General features: G+C 42.9%; 1 protein-coding gene across 3 annotated transcripts in view; it reads left to right on the top strand.

The window, feature by feature from the left end:
- Nucleotides 1-2,624: 2,624 nt before the first annotated feature.
- Nucleotides 2,625-20,294, top strand: part of Alkbh3 (alkB homolog 3, alpha-ketoglutarate dependent dioxygenase) — a 34,905-nt gene continuing 17,235 nt past the window's right edge. For 2 of the 3 annotated variants that reach the window (XR_008719329.1, XM_055599992.1), the window contains exons 1-8: nt 2,625-2,710; nt 4,643-4,792; nt 5,089-5,192; nt 6,624-6,658; nt 9,311-9,358; nt 11,026-11,129; nt 12,692-12,780; nt 18,576-18,785. Coding sequence is in view for 2 of the 3 variants with exons in the window: in XM_055599992.1 (XP_055455967.1) it covers nt 4,714-4,792; nt 5,089-5,192; nt 6,624-6,658; nt 9,311-9,358; nt 11,026-11,129; nt 12,692-12,780; nt 18,576-18,785 (669 nt within the window). In the remaining variant the exon portion in view is untranslated. The other variant, XM_055600001.1, reaches the window with a different exon arrangement.

A 20,294-nucleotide genomic window follows, 5' to 3' on the forward strand; every position in this document is an offset into this window, starting at 1 on the left:
TGGTGTGTGTATGTTGTTTTCCTTTGTTTTCTTGGTTTTGGGTTTTGTGGGGGAGGGTTTGTAATGGGCTTTTGGTTTTTAAGAGAGAACTTTAAGTTGGGTGGGTAGAGATGAGGAAGGAATGTGGAAGGATTTGGGAGAGGGGAATAATATGATCAAAATATATTTAAAATTAAAAAATTTGTTTTAAATAATAAAAATATTATAAAAAAGAAGAAACAGTGCTGTGATCTTGGATTCCAGTGGGTCATAGACTGGCTTTTGAAGCATTCTGTTGAAGGCTGACTAAATGTTAATCACTACTTTCAGGAACACTTCATTCCAGGCGTCTCCATTGCTGTTCCAAGCTACGATCATCAAAACGAAAGAAATAATACCCTTTAGGAGATGTATCTAATGTTCCTGAGCACAAAGCAGACATCGAAAGATTACTAGGTAATGAAGAAAACAAGTAAAAATTACAGTTCAGCTGTCTATCCTTTCAGTTCTGGAATAAGTAATTTTTCTTTCAATGTCACAAAGTATAACAAAAAAGAGATGCTATGAAAATTAGACTTGACAGTGGCAGTAATATTGGTACATTGCTTGGGAGCACTGAGATTTCTACAGCTGAATTGGGGTTGCCTTCTGGAGTTCTTAGTCTCATCAAGAAAAGATTTTAAGAATGGCCTCAGATGGAAGGACAAGGACAATTTTATTAGTTTAAAAGAAAAACACACCAAACATCTGAGGGTAGGTAAGCTGTAGGCAGCTTCCCAGAAAAATAATGGAGTAGAAGAGAGGAAAAGCCATTCTGTTTAAGTGGGCATGGAGGTCAGACAGGGTGGACAAGCAACCACATGGAAGAGAGAGAAGCATTAGGAAGAATAAAGAAACATAGAACGTTGGGGGAAGCCTGAAGTGTTAAGGGAAACATGCTTAGAGCAGAGATAACTAGAAAAGCTACTGGTTTTTTGTTTGTTTGTTTTGCTTTGTTTTCTGGATAATTAAGAAAAGCAGGAATCTTAGGAACCAGCATGAACATGCTCTGTAAGAGACTGTGCTGGAGGGTGGAAATTCAGAGAAGGAAAGTACAGTATCTCATTAAAGGACTAATTAGTCTTAGCACTTTAATGTTGCTTAAGGTAAGCCTACCTTCCTAAGGGTAGTCCTTTGGCTAGGGGACTGACTCAGAGCAAGAGCAATGCTAGATCTTCACCCATGACAGAGATTCTATGACCAGAAGGGAAATTTTCTTAAAGGGCTTTTATTGATATTCTGACAGTATTAGGCTTATTTGAAAGATTTCCACAAAGATCATAGTTTGGTAAGTTTTAGAAAAAAACTTACAGAAAATAGATGACCCAGTTTTACAGTTAGACTGTTGCATTGTAAGCATGGCTTAACCTGAACTCTTTAAAGATGCTTGTCAAAAGGTTGGATGGGTGAGAAGACACTTTGAGCTATCTTTTTTTATTTTTAATTTTATTTTTATTAATTACAGTTTATTCACTTTGTATCCCAGCTGTAGCCCCATCCCCTCCCAATCCCACCCTCCCTCCCTCTTCTCCTATGCCCCTCCTCCAGTTCCATGATAGTGGAGGTCCTCCTCCCCTTCCATCTGACCCTAGTCTATCAGGTCTCAACAGGACTGGCTTCTTTGTCTTCCTCTGTGGACTGGTAAGGCTGCTCCCTCCTCAGGGGGAGGTGATCAGAGAGCCAGCCCATGAGTTCATGTCAGAGACAGTCCCTATTCCTATTATTAGGAAATCCTCTTGGACACTGAACTGCCATGGGCTACTTCTGTGCATGGGTTCTAAGTTATCTTCATGCATGGTCCTTGTTTGGAGTATCAGTCTCAGAAAAGACATCTGTGCCCAGGAGCTCCTGTTCCCCCCAGGAACAATTAGACTGTTTACAGTTAGACTGTTCTCCCCAGGAACAGGAGCTCCTTCTTCTTTCTATCTCCTCCTTTCATAAGATTCCCTGCACTCTGAAAAAAGTTTGGCTATCTATCTTAAATTATTGAATTCATAATTTTATTGTGATTCATTTAATTGTGATCTCATTTAATCTCACTAATAGGAGCAATGACCATTTAAAAATTGTGCTTTTTAAATGCCATAAATGGTGGCACTGGGATGAAATTTAGACAGATCTGTGAATTCAAGTTTACTTAGCATTGAGGAGCCCAGACATGGTCTCATATTCTGCCTTAAATGCTATGAAGAAAAGATGCGCAGGCTACAGTGGGAACAAGGCACACCTTAGGCTCTTCAAGGTTTTCACAGTAACAAACCAATTCTATGGCTGAACACACCATGATCCAAGTTCTCCCAACTCCCAGTTAGTACAGCAAGTTCCAGGAGACTGAGGTTGCCCTTTCTATAACAAACTGAAGGTGACAGCTTACTCCTGGGAATCTAGGCCTAGGAGGCTCATATCATTTCCACCATCGTCTTACCAGGGCTGCATCAGACCCCGACCCCTGACTCCAGTTCCAACCCGGTTCCCTTCAGCATCTCGACCCGGCCCTCTAGGCGCCAGGGATGTGGGGCGACCCGGACTCCTAGCTACGTACAGGAAGTGGTGGCAGTGAGTGACATAACAGGAAGTACATGAGACGGAGGCTTGTGGTTGGGCGTTGCAGGAGTAGGTGCTTCGCTCTGAAGGTCCCCCGGTGCCCGGACAGCTGAACGGGAGCGTCGGGAACTTTCCTCACCCCAGCCAGGTTGGTCCGGTGCGCCCAACTCCTGGCTTGCGACCGAGGGCCGGGCCGGGCGTGTGAAGACCCTCCCCGGCCGGTTCCTAGGACACCGACTGGAAAGGAATCGATCTAAATTAGGGAAAGCAACCCAGCTCTACTCATCAGCAGGCTGGTGCCCATTTCACTTGACCTCAACCTTGAGGGCAGTACTGAGCCTGTGCTTGTGAGAGAGAGTGCTGCTCAGACGGTGATGTCAGCTGCCAGAGTTTACCGGTGGGTCAGGACAGCTCTGCATTCAAAGCAAGTTCCCTCTACCTCCAGAGCCCGTGTTCTTTTTAAGGTTTTCAAGCTTCGAGTCTCAGTGAGGCAGGGACCTTGGTTAGAATTCTGGGACTCCACAAACTGAGTAACTCTGAGAAGGCACTCTGGAACTTTTATTTTCATCAGTTGCCTTAGACAAGTGACATCGCTCCCACGTGAATGGAGCGTCCAGATGAGCAGATCTGAGGCCTTCAAGGACTACTGCTAGTCCTCGTCTTATGCCCTTCAGACCTCAGGGAAGATGACACACGGGGGTTTCCTTGACACATCTCATGAGGCTGGATTTGATTGTGTCATTCACTCTTTGGGGGCATGTCCCTACCTGATAAATGATAAGCACATGATGGATTGTTGTTGATGAGATGGGCTCTCAATATTTACCTCAGGCCTCCTGAATGCCGAGGTTACTGCTGTGTGCTGGTAAACCATAATTCCTAACACCTAAGGAAATTTGAACATAGAGGCCTGAGCCCAGATCTGCTCTATTGGATCAGAAGGTCTAGGAGATGGGGCCTGGGGATCTGTGGGCTGAACAGTCATAGAAGTGGGCTATCTTTGTGAACTTGAAGCCTTCCTAGACCCATAAAGAAGTGACTTGTGGATTCAGAACTTGTGGCCCGATCCTCCTGGATTCTGTATTTGCTACAGGGTAAAACTTACAGGCAAAAATGTAGGGGGTTGATTAGCTCAAGGCTGGAACTTGGTAAAAGTTGAACTTTCAGTCAATGTTGATTTCCTGAGTGACTTTGTAAGTCACTAAACCTTTTGGTCCCGGTTAGCATATCTTACCCTTCACTGCTTCTTATAAATATAGAAATGGAATCTTTCATAAATCATAGTTTTGAAGGTGGTGCATAGATGTTTTAGATTTTCATTTTAAGCTTAATTATAAACTTGACAAATTATACATATTTATGGGATACTGTGACCTTTTGATATATGCTTATGATATAGGACGACGAGTGCATCAAATTAATACATCTGTTACCTCACATACTCTTCTGTGATGGAAATATTTAAAGTCTACCCTTAGTAACTTTGAAATATCCAGTGATTTGGTATTTATGGTCATTGTTCTGTGCAGTGGACCAGTAAAGCTTTTTATTGTCCAAGTGGAACTTTGTGTTTTGGGTCCTCAGTGTCCTTTTCCCCATCTAGCCCCTTTCCGTAGTCACAGCAACTCTATTCTACTCTTAGTCATTCAGCTTTCTTGAGTATCTGTGTGCTTCTCTTACCTCACGTGGCCGAAATCCTTCAGGTTTCTCTGTCATGGGCGATCTAAAGCTTCTAGGAAGTTTGATAAATCCAGTGGTCAGTAGCAGTGCACTAGGAAACTGGATCTTGGCCTATTTTTCAATATTCATGTTGAGGACAATGGGAATGTTACAGCTGCACATGTTCTGCTCTTAAGACTAGTATGAGTTTTGTGATGGCTGCCTATTGTCAAAGTGCTGGTATAGCCAGCAGTTCAAGTGAGGTCAGCCCTCAGAAGAGATGTCATAAGGACAGGTGACTTTCTGTAGAAGCTCTGCTTGCTGTGGAGCCATCTCTTCTGACCGAAAGGGCTATAATAACCTTTTAATAGGCCAGGCTCTCGCAGCCTTTACTAAAGCCCTTGTTTCTTTTAAAAAACAGGTAACCATCTCATGATTTGACTTGGGAATGAAATCTTCTGAAATCTCAGAACAGAACGCTTTTTGTTCATCATGGAAGACAAAAGACGGCGAGCCCGAGTGCAGGGGGCCTGGGCTGCTCCTCCCAAGAGCCAGGCTGCTGCTCAGCCAGGCAAGAACCTGCAGGGACTGTGTGTGTGTGTGTGTGCGTGCGTGTGCATGCGCCATCATCTTTTGTTTCTATTCTCCCATTTGAATTCTTAACAGTTTTTCTCTAAACGTGGCTGGCATTTTGTCTGGTCTTGTGGATGGTGGGCTAAGGGTATAAACTCAGTTTCTCCTGTTTAGTCACTACCTCAGTACTGTGCTGAGGCTGTTTGTTGTCTTTATTGGTTACATTTAGAGGTCATAAGTCATCTTCAAGGAGGCTCTATGGGTTCTTACTGAGACTGTTCTCTCCTATTTCAGCTACTACTGCCAGGAGCCATTTTTCCCAAACACTGGGGCAGACTTGGAAGAGAAAGGAGCAGCAGCTGTCTGACAGAGAATTTGTGTTCAGAGAACCTCAGCTGGTAAATTGTTGTTTCTCCTTTGCTAGTAACAGAGGCATGCTTATAAAAGCTGTTTCTGTAGCAGGTGCTCCAATAGTTGCTGAATAAATTTACTTATGAGTAGCAGAACAAAAGGATTCTAGTAATAATGAAATATGGAACATTTTAGTTTTCTTATATGCCTGAAGATTCTTTGTATTCTGCCCCATTTATTATATGGCCATTTCTTCCTCCACCTTTTATTTTGGCAGGGAAGCTCTACCTTGACCACCAGCTATTCTGTGACTAGGACTTGCATGGGCTAGCTAAAGTCTAACAGTTCAATAATCATGTTCTCTCCAGAGCTATTGCAAAAATCCACTGTAGCAAAATGCCTGATTTTTAGCCACTCCCAGGAAGGATATAAAAAGCATAGAGGATTCGATTTTGGGGGTACAGGGTGTTGCAGGCTTGGGGTCAAGCCCAGGGTCTTGTGTATGCTAAGTATGTGCTCTGCCTTAAGCTTGACTCCCAGTTTTCTTTTTTTTTTCATGTATGTGCTATGCAAATGCATGTTCACATGTATGGGTGCACATGGGTGTGTGTGTGTGTGTGTGTGTGTGTGTGTGTGTGCGCGCGCAAAAGTCAGAGTGTGACATCAGGTATCTTTCCTCAGTTGATCCCGACCTTATATTGAGTCAGGGTCTCCCAGTTGAATCTAGAACTTTCAGTTTAGCTAGTCTATCCAACCAGTTTGTCCTGGGAATTTCCTATCTCCAAGTCCTGAGCCCCACAATTGCAGATAAGCCTCCTAGCCCACTCAGCATTTATGTGGGTGTTGAGGATTTGAATTTAGTCTCTCAAACTTTTGTAGCAAATGCTTTATCAACTAAGCCATCTTCTCAGCCCCCTCCCTTAAAAAAATAATATGAAAAAGAGCTTAAAAATCAGGCAATTTGATATAGTAATGAGCATATAAATATCCAAATCTATCTTAGAATATCTTCTACTTTAAAAAAAAATCTCCCTTATTAATAAAAGGTTTTTGCAGAGTTGGCCGACTAGAAAGCTGATTACTGTATCACTTTTTCTGTCAGCTGGCCAGTGTGACAGAGTTCTGGGAATTGCAGAGACAAAGCTCTGCTGGGATAATGGAGATGGGGATGAAAAAAAGGATAACTGGGCTGGAGAGATGGTCAAGAACACTGGCTGCTCTTCTAGAGAACCCAGGTTCAATTCCCAGCATCCGTATGGCACCTCACACCTCTACAAACAGCTCCAGAGGATACAGTACCCTCACATAGACATAGATGTAGGCAAAAGACCAATGTGCATGAAATTAAAAAAAAAAAAAAAAAAAAAAGAAAAGAGGATAGCTGTAAACCTAGTTTATTTTGGCTGGAAATGAGAGGTACAGGGTCTTCTTGACCCCTGGCCATTCTGAATTCAGATCTATTTGTTGTTTCCTTGCAGGTTGTACGTACAGCACCAGAACCCAGAGTGATTGAGTAAGTAAGCATTGTCCACAGTGAAGTGGATGACCAGGATTGTCCTCTCCATGATTTTCCATTAAAAGAGAATGGCGCGATAACTCTAAATTCCTAGCTGGTAGAAACAGCTCTATCTCAGTCTTTGAACCTGATCTTTTGAGGAGACTTTTTAGGGTTACTGACAGTACAGAAAACACAGCAAGATCTCTGCACATTAAAGTTTGCCTCTGGGGTAGATCTCCTGGCCTGTTTTAGTGCTGTGTGTACAAGTAAGCTGAAAACAGAAAAGCTCTCTTTCTGCGTCATTGGAGCTTGGCTTGCTGAGAAGTGGGTAAGCACCATCTCACTAGCAGTCCTTATAGGAGCTGCTGTAACCTAGGAGACCCTCCGGCCCACTCATTAAAACCGCAGGCTTGTTCCTGAGCAACTTAAGCAGTGCTAAATGTTCCTTTCATATTGATCTGTGTCTGAAATGTTCTCCAAAGCTGGTGAGAGATACTTTGGCTTCGTTTCCCTGCTGCTTACTTTCCACCTGATGTAAATAATTTATCACTATGAACTATCGATTTATGCTAACAGCATCAGGTGGATGTTCTTGCCCATGAGCTGTCTATTATGCTATTTAGATGCCTGAAGATTGGCTTGTACTAGAATTGAAGCTAACACAAATGTCATCAAATCTCAAAAACATCTAGTCTTTTCTTTGTTACTAGTTAGCTATGTAATCAATCCTAAACTCTTTTCATCTCCCTAGAGTTTGATTTCCTTGACTGTATATTAAAGATTGGTATTCTAATCACTTGATCGCAGTCTAGGTTTATGAGTCTTTGACTGTTTGAATAGTAGCTGTGCAGTATTGCCTCCATCACTGATAGAATGAACAAGACCACAAAACTGTTACAGTCAGGCTTAAGTGGGAGGGGCTACAATAGTAAGTTTGCAAGTCAAGAAAAGTCACAGCATCCACCGATTGTACAGCCTTGCTGAATCTAAAGTTAACTCTCCCAAGCTTTGTTTGCCAGTTCCCAGAAATGTATTCCATGTTTAAGTGAGACAGTTTTTAGATACAGAGTAGTATATGTCATTAAAGCACAGTATTCATACCTCAGGACTTACAAAGATGACTTCTGTGGAAATGTGGTCGTAGTGAAATATATGCTGGCTGTGCTCATTCAGCTGCCTAGGAGGTGGTGAAGCACTGACTAAAACTCCCAAAAGAGGGGATATGAAATCCTGTAAAGTAGTAAATGACCTGTCTTCTCTGTTGCTTTTCTGCCATGAACTTACACCTGCATATCTGCAAGTTTTCTATCTTTCCACATTGGATTAAATTCCATGAACTTTAATCACCCAACCACTGTGTGCAGGCCCTGTGAATAAACCACTCCTTGCATCTTAAGGGACCCACCGACTAGGGATGGATGATGTTATTTGTAACTGGGTTGGGGGGGCATTTATTGGGTCCCTATTCTGAAACCACGTGTTTCCACCTCAAACCCTTCCAACCTCCCCAACACTAGGTAGTCAAGAAAGAAGGTTACAGGAGAAAGGGGCCATAGACCTATTGATTAGGGTCGTCAAATTCCTTGGGCAAGTCTAAGTTTTGTTGTCAGAATGCCTGCCAGCAACCAGCAATCCAGAAAAAGCAGTAGTAGGAGGAGGAGCAGGAGGAAAAGAAGGAAGAACAGGAGAGGCAGGATGAGGGGGAGCAGGAACCAGCAGCATTAAGGGGAACAGCAGGCACCACAGGTGCTTTCAAGACTCTCGAATTATACCCTTTCAAGAGTCCTCAGAATTCCAAACATGAACTCTCTGCAATGGGCAAAAATCACGCCCCTCCTAGAGCGGTAGACTTAGCATTGTTAGCAGCTGTGGACAATCAGAAGAAGCCCCATATCTTACACCTGGGATTAAAACAAAAACATTCACATAACATAACTATGTTTTTTAAGAAACCAAAATTCTCACTGCAGTTACTGGCACAGATTAATGGTCAGGGGAAATTTGGAGGTGGAACTAAGTGAGATTTTTGTAGGTGAGTCAGAAGTTTTCACTGGGCCTGTACTATCAGGTGAGTTGGATAGGGGCTCCTGAATGGTAGGGAAGTATTCAAGCATACAAAAACATGGGCTAGAAACACTTGTGGAGCTGTGTTTAGTCCAAGCAAACAGTTGATGCTGAGGACAGTGACTCTGGGAATTGTCAAAACAGGGTCTAGGTCTCAGGAACCATTAGTGCATTTATGGGGACACTGAAGGCTCTGTGCTCAGAGGAAGAATTCACTAGATGTGTATCTTTGAAAGTAACAGAAGCTCAAGGTTCTGAGATGCTCTTGCCACCTGGAGTGTACTCATCATTCCAATCTCTCCTTTGGTGATAGACTCTGGGATCGTACTAGCCTAAATTATGGGTGAGACCTAGAGGGATAGAGTCAGAGGTTGCTTTCTCCCACTTTTTTCTCCATGGCCGGATCCTATCAGGGTTCTGTTCCTAGTGCCATCAGTGATGCAACACCATTGGCCCTTGTCTGTCTGTTAAAGGGGGCAGAGCTTATGCCTCCCAGTGTGCTCTATAGTTAACCTGTCCTAGGCAGCCAGGACCTTGGGAAGGCAGAAATTGGCTGGACTGTTTTGCCTCACACTAACATGTGGTTTTCCTCTGCCTCTTTAGCAGGGAAGGTGTGTATGAAATCAGCCTATCACCCACAGGTGTGTCTAGGTAGGTGCATCCTCACTGGAATGTGACTGCTGCTGTCATCTGAGCTATCTCTTAAAACTGTCTTATTAAGGAACAAGACTTGGGTAATGCCTCCTTTTTTACAAAATATTCCTAGCATCGAAATATTTTCACAGCATCTCCCAGTTACAATAACTACTGTGATTGCAGTGTCTCATGAGGAAGCGAGGCCCAGAGAGAGTCCTTTTTCTGCACCCCACCATTCACACTAACTTAGTGCCAGAGCTGGCTCTTTGTTAGTGCTGCTCTTCATGAACTACGTCTGTTCTTTATGTAGCATTATATTGCCACATCAAGGTGAATTGCAATATATATATATTATATATAATATATGATATATACATATCATATATTAAGTGTAGTCACTATTTTAAACATAATTTGAAAATATCTTAATGCACAGGTATATTAATGCACTGTAAACCAATGAGATATTTTTTAAAAATACAACAGAAATGACAGAATTGCTTAACAGTAGCTTCTGCTGGATATGAGCACCCTGTAAAACTGGCTGCTGTGGTTATTGTTTTATCACTTTTGGAACCTCTCTGTCTTAGTTTTTTTTCCTATTGCTGTGATAAAGACTGTGACCAAAAGCAATGTTGGAGGAAAGGGTGGTTCATCTTATAACTCTCAGGTCATAGTCCATCACTGAGGGAAGTCGGCAGGAACGGAATCAGAGGCTACTGAAAAATGTTTCTTCCTAGCTTACTCTGTTTGTGTTCTTAAACACCCCAGGACCATCTGACCAGGGATAGTGTTGTCCACAGTAGCAGGGCCCTCCAACCTCAATCATCAATGAAGACAAAACCCCACAGATTTGCCAGTCTGAGGGAAGCAACTCCTCAGTTAGAGTCCTTCCCAAATGACCCTGGCTTATATCAGGTTGACAAAAACAAAAACAAACCCAAACCAACCAACCAACCAGGACCCACCTTTTTAAAGCAAAATCTAACAGTTGGCAAGAGAGCTGTGTTTTCTTGGCCACATCTTTTTTTAGCTCAGCTTTAGCTGACCTCTGGATCTTGTAAATCCCATGCACCTTCTGAGGGCTTGCTGCTGTCAAGACTGCTCAGGAGAGAGTGTGCCTCCAGAACTCTTCTTAGAAAGAAATACAAACAGGCTTTTTTTGTTTTGTTTTGTTTCTTAGCTCAGTCTGTGTCAGGAAGAAAATATATTTGGAAAGACAAGGGGACCTCATTTGGGTATGTTTGTTTTGAAAGCCATGAGAATCTCTGTCTTCTAATTGGTGTAATTATAAGACTATCTTTTGGCCTCTGCATTTTTACTAGTTGCTCTTCATGGTGACCTTCTGAACTGGATGTCATCTTTGGGTTACTTTGGGAAACTGACAGCCATTAAGTGTCTGCCCAGGATTTCAAAGCCAAGGCATGCTAGTGATTTCTGCCTCTCATCTCCTTTGCAGGATGTGGCAGAACTCTTAAGTCTCATGGATTCTTTGTACTTCCTTGTGTCTGTAGTGGTACCATGAAAGGAGTTTATTTTACATAAAGATCATGTTGGAGGGAGGTGGTGAGGTGGAGCTGTCTTCTCTGAAGAGTGGAGGTCTAATCAACTGATCCACCAGTAGTTACTCTAGCCTTCCTTTTCTGTGTAGTTTAGCTAATGGCAGTTCTTTCTGCATTAAGGGTGTGTTTATATCCTGGCTTTGTGGACTTGAAGGAAGCTGACTGGATATTGGAGCGGCTTTGTCAGGATGTCCCCTGGAAACAGAGGATGGGCATCAGAGAGGGTAAGTAGGCCTCTAGGTTACAGTTGTTGCGGCCTAGTCCCATTCAAATGTTTTTTAATTTCTTACATCTGCTTAACACAGCTGGTCTCAAACAAGTTAAAACCCAAGACTTCTTAAAGGACAGAGAGGAGTGTGCCAGGCACAAGCCAAAACCTGCAGAGGTCCTGTAGTCAGCGAGAGTGGACAAGAGGCAAGAGTTCAGAGAGCCAAGGATGCCTCAATAGCTGGCCTATGGCTGGCATCCTTCTCCCCTTTACTTTAACTGCCTCTTCTGTTGGTTCAGGTGGTACCAAGTTCCTTCTTCACAGACGTTTCCAGAGCTTTCTTTTTGCTAATCCATTTAGCACACATTTTTCTGAAGTCTGTCTTACTGACTTTTTTGTTCTGTTTCCTTTCACTGGAGTCAGCCAGTTTCCTTCCATTTTAGTATCTGCTCTCCAGAGCTTATAAAGGTGCATCAGAATTGATTTGTTTCAGTTGTTCTCTCTGCATCAGCAGTGCATGTGGTGCCACATCTGGCCATTAGGAGGCGCCTGTGCTCTGGCAGACTTTCTGTAGGACAGGGAGTTTGAATTGCTAGTGAAGAGACAAAATGTATATAAATTGGCTTTTTTTTTTTAAACGAGGGTGTCAGAATAGGAGCCAGCCTTTTAAGGGAAGCCTTCTCCCTACTCTAGGGGTTTACACAGTGTGACTTTTGGTTTCTTGCTTCAACCTTCCAAGAAATTGTTAAATGTGAACAAATTATAGTTCACTGACTGTAATTCTAGGTTTTCTTATCTTTAAAATTTATCTAATAGTACATAAATTTAAACATTTTTGTGTTAATTAAGAAAATTAAAATAATGCACGAAATCTGCTTAACAGAATGATGTCTGGTGCATGTGCGTGCATGTGTGCATGTGTGTGAGTGTGTTTGGCCTTTCATGAATATTGGCTCCCCACCCACTCACTTTTTGGTAGTTCTGGGGTCAAACTCAAGGTCTTGTGCAGGTTTGGCAAGCTCTACCACTTGTACCCAGCCTACACTTAATCTTGTTGTTGTAATTGGCGTCTGTTGGGGAGAGATGGTAACCTCCTAACATCTCTAAAATAGTTTAGCTACCACACAGTAGTAATGACAGCAAATTTGTGTGACATTTGCCAACACTTTTTTATATCAAAAGGACATGTATAGTGTTGCTAGGATACATAGGTGACCCAACCCGGTTCTCTGGTTTTCAAATGGATTATTGGTACCACAAATTCCTTTTCATGAAGTCTAGGCTTTATATTCTGCTTTTTTCTTTCTTTTTTTTCTGTGGCTGAAACAAACAGATCTTACACGTTTCTTCTTCAGAGCCTTTGCCCAGGCTGTCTCTGCCAGCATGCCTTTTTCCCTGTATAGCCCTTCAGGTTCTACTAGCCACCTCCCACATCCTGTCTGAGGAAGGGAGTGGGGTCATTCCTGCGCTTCCTTTGTGTCTCTCATGCTTCTCAAACAGTGAAGGCACAGATTGGGCAGCAGCAGGCCCACCTTAACCGGCAGCAATGTCTCAAGAGCCCTGTATTTTCTTTCTTAGATATAACTTATCCGCAACCAAGACTTACAGCATGGTATGGAGAGCTTCCTTACACATACTCAAGGATCACTATGGAACCAAATCCTCACGTATGTTGAAACAATGTCACTGGTGTGGGTTTCTAGCCTAAGAGCTAAGTACTAGAAGTAATTCCTCATAGAGGCACATGACAGTTCCCACTGCAGAAAATCCTCTGGGCTCAGAAACCTGCTTCTCATCCTCTCTGTGCCCATGACTTATACATAAGCTCAGAGACGGGAAGGAAACTGGAACAGTGAACTGGGACTGGAGTCTAGAGTCCCAGGGGAAGAGCTGTTTTTTCCTCAGCCCTCCTCCGTGAGCACATCCCTATGGCTGGCAGTGAGGGGAAAGCACCCTTCTGTTTTTCAGCTCTGCTACTAGTGAAAAAAAAAAATCTGGGTTTTAACTTTATATTCGTTCTGTGGGTGCAGTTTCCAGACTTCCAACTGATTGCCACTTGGGCTTGTTTCTACTACTTCTCTTGTTTTTGAAGATTTCCGTGACAGCTGAGCATAGTAGTATATGCTACAACTCAGGAAGCTAAGGCAAAGGGGGGGGGGGGGGATCATACGTTCAAGGCCAGACCAAACAGCACAGTAAAACCCTATCTCTTAAAAAAAATTCCATGACAGTAGACAAAGATATTTTAGTATATAAATAAGCTTGTCCAAAGTCTAGAGTTAAGGTCCAAGAAATAGCTCCCTGTTTAGTTCTTGGACTCCTGCCTTTGACAAAAATGTTATGCTTTATTGAAAGAGACTTGGAAGAAATGAAGTTTTGCTTATTCATTTGGGTACACAGAAACGTGGCATGTTTTAAAGTCCTAGGAACATGTAAGCACAAACCTATGTGCTGAAATCCCCAGGGGCAGCATGGACACAGGACAGAGTGGGCTGTCGCTCTGATGAGGAGTCTCTGCTTTGAAGGGCTCTATTCCTAGGACTGGATGAAGCTGTGGCCTCAGAAGTGGAGACCTTTTTGTTCTGAAATAGATTTGGAAGCACTGAGGAAGCTGCCCCTACTCAGTCACAGCCACTTACCTGCTCGTCTGTGGACAGCAGTGAAGCTGGGGCCTAAGCATGCTGTACGAAGGTTCTTTTTCATTTGTTCCAGCTACCAGTCAGGTTTCTCAGCAGACATTGCTCTGTGTCTGTTGGAGGCAGTTCCTGGGCTTAAAAACTGACATTCTATAGTATACAGAAGCCACATAGCCTTGCTGAATATTCTTTCACTTTGGAAGCATTTAAAAAACAAAACAAAACAATCTTCAATTCAAAAGATTTTTTTTTTTTTTCCAGTGACAAGCCTTTTTGCGTCTTACTGAAATTGTAGTCTCAGCACATAGGAAGAGGTAAAAGGGCTTTAGGCTTGAAAAAAGTCAGGCCCTCCCTAGAAAGAAGTGATTTGGGGTGTGGCTTCGATGAACAGTGCTTACCTCGAGTGCCCAGGCCCTGGGTTGTTTCCCAGCACCACAAAACATCAACCAACCAACTAACCAAAACAAATCCCCCTAAAATGAATAAAACTCCTAAAAATTAACTCTGTGTTTCTCTTAACTGTATATCATTAACAAATCTTAGTACCAGTAAGTAGTCTATATCGATGAAAAACCTGTATAATATTCCATAGTCTTTTAGTACATTTATTCAAGCAAGCTTCTTGCTGGATATTAAGAGTGTCAAATAGGGCTGGAGAGCTTGCGCAGCCAGTGGGTGCTTGCTGCACAAGCCTGCGGACCTGAGTAGAGACCGCACCTCACACAGGGTGAAGCAGCCTAGTGGGATATACTTGGAATCCCAGGTCTGAGGTGTTTGCTGTCCAGTTAGTTGGGCCTATTTCGTGAATTCCAGGCAAGTGAGCAATCCTGTGTCAAAAAAATAACAAAGACCTGAAATGTACCACACATACAGGATGACACAAATTGTTTTCTGGTCTCCAAGCATATACATGTGCAAATACATACACACACACAAAAGATTCTCAAATTATAATTCTTATTGTGGAATTTTGTGTGTTTATTGCTAATGTATTTAGTGTGTGTGCACGTGTATTATTTATTTGGAGACAGGGCCTTGTTAGATAGGATAGGCTGGTTCCAAATCTGTATAGCTGAAGATGGCTTCAAACTCAAAGTCCTGCTTCCCTATCCTCCCATGGTTGGGTTACAGGAATGGCACAATACACCACTTTAGTTACAGGTTTTGAAGCTTGTTTGCCTTTATACAAACTGAATGAAAATGGGCCTGATGTATAAAATAGGTTAAAACTTAGTTCCCTGCAAGTTCTACCATCAGGACCTGTAGACCCAGACCACTTCTAAGGCCACTCTTAACACTAAAGTCTGTGCTGTGACTCCTATGTTCTCACACTTTCCCTCTGATGTCTTGTAAGGATAGAATGCCTTCACTGAACAGCAAGATGACGCTGAATTTTAATTTAGACATTTGGTTCTAAAGGATCTCTATTTAGAGAATTGGTTAGGGAGTCTAAATTAATCTTCCATTACCCACCCCATATCTCCCTTTCTCTACTTCACTACCAAAAATAGCCAAGGGAAAAAACATATACCCACTTAGAAACATAATGCAAACTCTATGTTGTCACAGTGCTGAGTCCCAATCGAGTCAGGCAAGTGCTAATGAGATTTTCAGTCCCATTCTAGAAAAGCCATCTTCTTTCCATTTTTGTTTTCTTGTTAAGTATGTAATTCTAACATCTGCTGTCTCTCGTGAAGGTAGATTACGGCTGGGAGATGGACAGGAAGCACAGCTCGCCTATGCCCTGACTGGGATTTCACTTTGGAATTTGTTCTCTTGGAAGGGGGCCAGCTTAGTAACATTTTTGTTTGGTTTGGTTGATTTGTTGTCACTGTTTGATTTCTTTTCTTAACCTTCTGCATAGTACATGTGATGCTGATAGCCACAAAGAGGCCCATTCTGGCTTCACACTGCAGTAAAGCTGTGCTGCTCTGGTGCTTCTGTGGCAGGAATGGGGCTAGACTTGGTACCATGCTGTCTTTCCTGAGCACCCACGCTGTCACTGCCAGGTGGAACACAGCTGTCCCAAAGCTCCCGGAAGCAGTAGTTCTTGAGGGACAGCCTGTGGGTCCAGGAAGCGTTTGTAGGGACTACTTGAATATTTTCAAATGCCGAGTGTATGTTTGCAACTGTGTAGCATCCACTCTGATGCTGCAGAACTGCAGATGGATGAATGGGAAGCACCTAAGCACATCAAACTGCCAGTGATCCCCTGCTCCTCACCACTGCGCACTCCCACCTACAACATGCAAAATGTGTAGTTTAGCGGCTTTGAGATGGCTCAGTAGGTAAAGGGACTTGCCCCCAAGCATGGTGACCTGAGTTCAATCCCGAGAACCCACATAGTGAAAGCGAGACTCCTGCAAATTGTCCTCTGATCCCTACGTGTGTGCTGTGCATACACACATGTGAGTACGCACATGCACTACCAAAATATAATTTTAAAAATAGGGGAGCTGTAAAGATAGCTCAAGGTTAAGGAACACTTGTTGCTTTTGTAGAGGACTCGGGTTCACTCACATGGCTGCTCACAACTGTCTGTAACTAGTTCTAAGAGGTACGATGCCCTGTTCTGGCCCCTTTGAGCACCAGGCACATACGTAGTATAAATACATAGATGCAGGTAAAGCACTTGTAATCATAAAATGAAAAAACATACATATAAAGTAAAAATCTAAATTTTTTCAACTAAAAATAAAAGTGCCGAGGCAAGCATAAGTATTGAATGCTTTTAATCCCAATAGAAACAGGCAGATCTCTGAGTTCAAGGCTACCAAATGAGTTTGAAGACAGCCAGGGATATGTAGAGGAGACCCTGTCTCAAAAACAAACAAACAAAAAACCCCAACTTCATTGAAGATTAGCCTTGTGAAACGGTGACCTTAATTTTATGAAATCCTCCATTCAAGTAGTACATCTTAATAGTTCATTTGATGAAATTGAAAGAATAAATAAATAAAGCATGTTTCCTAAAAACTGATAGTGATTGACTACATTGTTTTTTCCCCCAAAGATTTCTTTTACTTATAACAGCTGGCAAACAGACTTGTTCAGATCTGAGAATCTAATATTTTCTCATCAATAAATGAAATTAGTTTCACTTCAGTGAAAACAGTGAACAGAGTTTGCTGTCAATGATAAACGTTGAATTTTCAAGCAAAAACCAGACTTTGGGTAAACTAGTATCCGTCACTTTAAGTCTGGCTTCTTCCCATAACTAGACTTCTCTGATGAGATTAGTGACATTATTTACAAATGTTTTGTTACTGTATAATGAAATGTGTGACTATTTAGGAGGTGTATAACTCAACAAAGGGTGGATTTTACAAAAGCCATACAAGGGTAAAGATCCATTCCAGTTTTGATGTAAACCATTGGGTTTAAATAGAAAAGAACAGGAAAAGTTTGAGATAGCATCCAATTCTGAATTGGGACTAACTCAAGAAATCAGCATGGCTGGAGCTTTGGATGCAGTCATAGAACCTGACATCAGACAGGGCTGTGCAAGAGATCATGCTGCCTCCTGTAAAAGCAGACATTGTAGAGTTTGCAAAATGGGACCACTCTCATCACATTTTTGTATTAATGAATCCTTTTTTCCTACAAAGTTACGCAGAGTGGTTGTTGCATTTTTGAATGAATTATCAATGGTGTATTTGTTTATCTTGACATGGTGTCTTGCTATAGCCTTGGAGGTCTGAACTTTCTGTACTCTGGCCTCAGCATCCCTGGCAAGATAGCATAAACCACCACACTCCATTCAGCATTAGTTTTAATATGGTAAATCTCAATAGCTGTAACCTGTAAGAACAAAGGTTCAGGCTGGCCATGGTGGTGCAGACCATTAATCTCAGCACTTGAGAGGAAGAAGCAGGCAAATTTCTGTGCGTTCAAGGCCAGCACGATCTACCTGGCAAGTTCCAGGCTAACCAGGGCTACATAGTTAGCCAACCAACAGTAAAATTCAACAAAGGTTTTTCAGGACGTCAATAATTTTGATAATGTAAAGTTGAAAACCACTGTCCTAAAGTATACATCAGGCTCTTGAGACTTTCAGTAAGACACAGCTCTAGTGAGAGCCAGCACACAGCCTGAAACTGATGTTCATAGCTTTGTGTGTTCATACTACACGGTGCCAGCTACACCCCTAAACTGGGGGCGGACAGCAAGCAGTGCTGTGCGATACGAGTAATTCCACAATTTTACAGCTCTAAGAGTGCGCTCTGGGTTCTGTTCTGTAGAAAAGAAAACCTCCGTGTTTGTTGACATTGCATAGACTAGGATGGCCTCAAACTTGCCTCGGCCTCCCAAGTGCTAGAATTACTGGCACACACCACCATGCCAAGCTTTGGGTTCTGATTTTAGGAAGTTAGCCATTCTAAAAATTAAATATTTCTCAAGAAAGCAATTCTGTTGAGAATAAAATGGGCTAGGATGACTGGAAGGCACACAGGTGAAAGTCCTCTTGTTCTTCACGTGAGCCTGAGCGAGTAGACTGGCTGACTGTGTCGGCTTCACTGCTCCACTAGCACAGCACTAACTTCCCAGAGGCACCCTGAACACATTGGCACTGGCTTCCTTATGAGGACATGCACTGCAGGAAAAACAGGAGATGGTAGGCAGGCTCCAGCCTTTGGATTGAGTGCTTTCCTAAGTGAGGAGGTTGACTTGCTTTAGCATAGAGACGGAGGGAGGAGACGAAGCTACTCTTGCCTTCTGTTTATTGCATTGCTCTTAGAATTCTGATTTTGCCTTTCTTTCTGTTTTCCCATGGCTGCCCACTGGGTCTGGTGTGCCTGTCTCTGTTTTCCTGGGCTTGCTGACAGTGGCATCCTGTGCTGTCCACTCTGAAGAGCCGCATTGAGGAGAACACTGGCCACATTTTCAACTCCCTGCTTTGTAATCTTTACCGGGATGAGAAGGACAGTGTGGACTGGCACAGTGATGATGAGCCCTCTCTGGGGAGCTACCCTGTCATTGCTTCACTAAGTTTTGGTGCCACTCGGACTTTTGAGATGAGGAAGAAACCCCCACCTGTAAGTATCCTCTGCCTTAGACACATGCTTTCCCTTACCTCCTCATCAGTGAAGGATGTAAATCTCAAAGCTGCTGCTTCCGGATTAGCGGGTAGGAGTACCTGAAACATGTACAACTGATTGTGTCCTCCACATGAATCATGTGGCTTCCAAAATGCCCACTTGTGCATTTACCTATCCAGCAGGAGTCGTGTGCCCTATGCCACGTCCTGTGGGTCCATTACCACCGATGGAAAAACAGAATCCTTATCCTATGCAAGGCAGCTATTAGACAAAGCATTTAAGTGGTTGCAACTGTGATGCATGCTGTGTGTTACTGAAGAATAACAGAAGGATCCTCGTGCCCTTCTTAATCTTCCTCTGAAAGACATGTGAGCCTGTGACTTCTTGAGGGAGACGAAGCTCAAACCAGACTGTCAGGCCTAGGTTGAAGTTGGGGAGCAGTGACTAAACAGACTTGAATTTCAGTTTTTCACCCTGGCTCTCATATAGAGTACATGGCATTTGACCCCCAAGTCCAGCCCTAATGTTTTGAATCAAAAGTGAATCTTAGAACAAAGATAGAAAGCTGGAAGAAACTCCAGGAGAGGAAACTTACTAAGTCATCCTGCTTTCAGAGTTCCTGGTTATTCAGCTCACATCATTAAACCAGGCCCCAGCAGTGGGGAAGGCCAGCAGGCAGTGTTTTGATTATGACCTAATTCAGGCCTCCTGACTGTTACTCAGACAGAGCTCCTGCTTGTTCTGCATCAGATACCTCCATAAGAATGCAGTTAACAGGCCTGTGCAGTGCCGTTGGGTTTCGACGCATGCTATTTTATAGCACATTGAATTATTTAGCACATATGACCTCAAACTCCATTTGTTGGTATACTTTCTATTGGTGAGGTTTGCTTTGCTTTTGTTTCCATCTAAACTTTGGTGGTTGTTGGTAGAGCATTCTTAGTCACCAGTGTAAGAACCGTGACCACATTCTCCAAAACTCTTCTTGGGGACTAGGGAATCAGAGCTGTGCACCAGACTGCCTGGCCTTTGCTGGTGTCTTTTAGGCGTGGTTATACTTCTATACATGGGCCTGCATTTGGATTCCATGCTGCACATATGAAGAGTTCTTGTTACGGCTCCTCTATGTTACAGATAGTGGAGGAGCTCTGTATGCCTGATGGCTTTATAGACATTCTTGTCAAGCAGATGGATGGAATATGAAGTGTTTCCCAGGCAGATCCTGGGGCTGCAGGTAGGGCTGTGAATAAGTGAGGTGCAGCTCCTCCAGCCCCAGTGCTGGAAGCTTTGATGTCACCCTCTCTTGGTTCTTCACAGTTATTTGCTTTGTTGCCAAGTGTTTAAGTCTTCAGTGACTGTTTTACCCACGTACATTCAGCACCACCCCATTATAAAAAAAAAAAACTGAGGTCCTATTTATAGATGGGAACTTAAGAATTCCCAAAGTATGCTTTCTGCCTAGCTAGTTTCAATGTACATGCAATTCCCAACTGATAAACATTAGCA

Source organism: Psammomys obesus, unplaced genomic scaffold (genome assembly GCF_907164565.1).
Source record: "Psammomys obesus unplaced genomic scaffold, mPsaObe1.curated_primary_1811, whole genome shotgun sequence".
Lineage (NCBI taxonomy): Eukaryota > Metazoa > Chordata > Mammalia > Rodentia > Muridae > Psammomys > Psammomys obesus.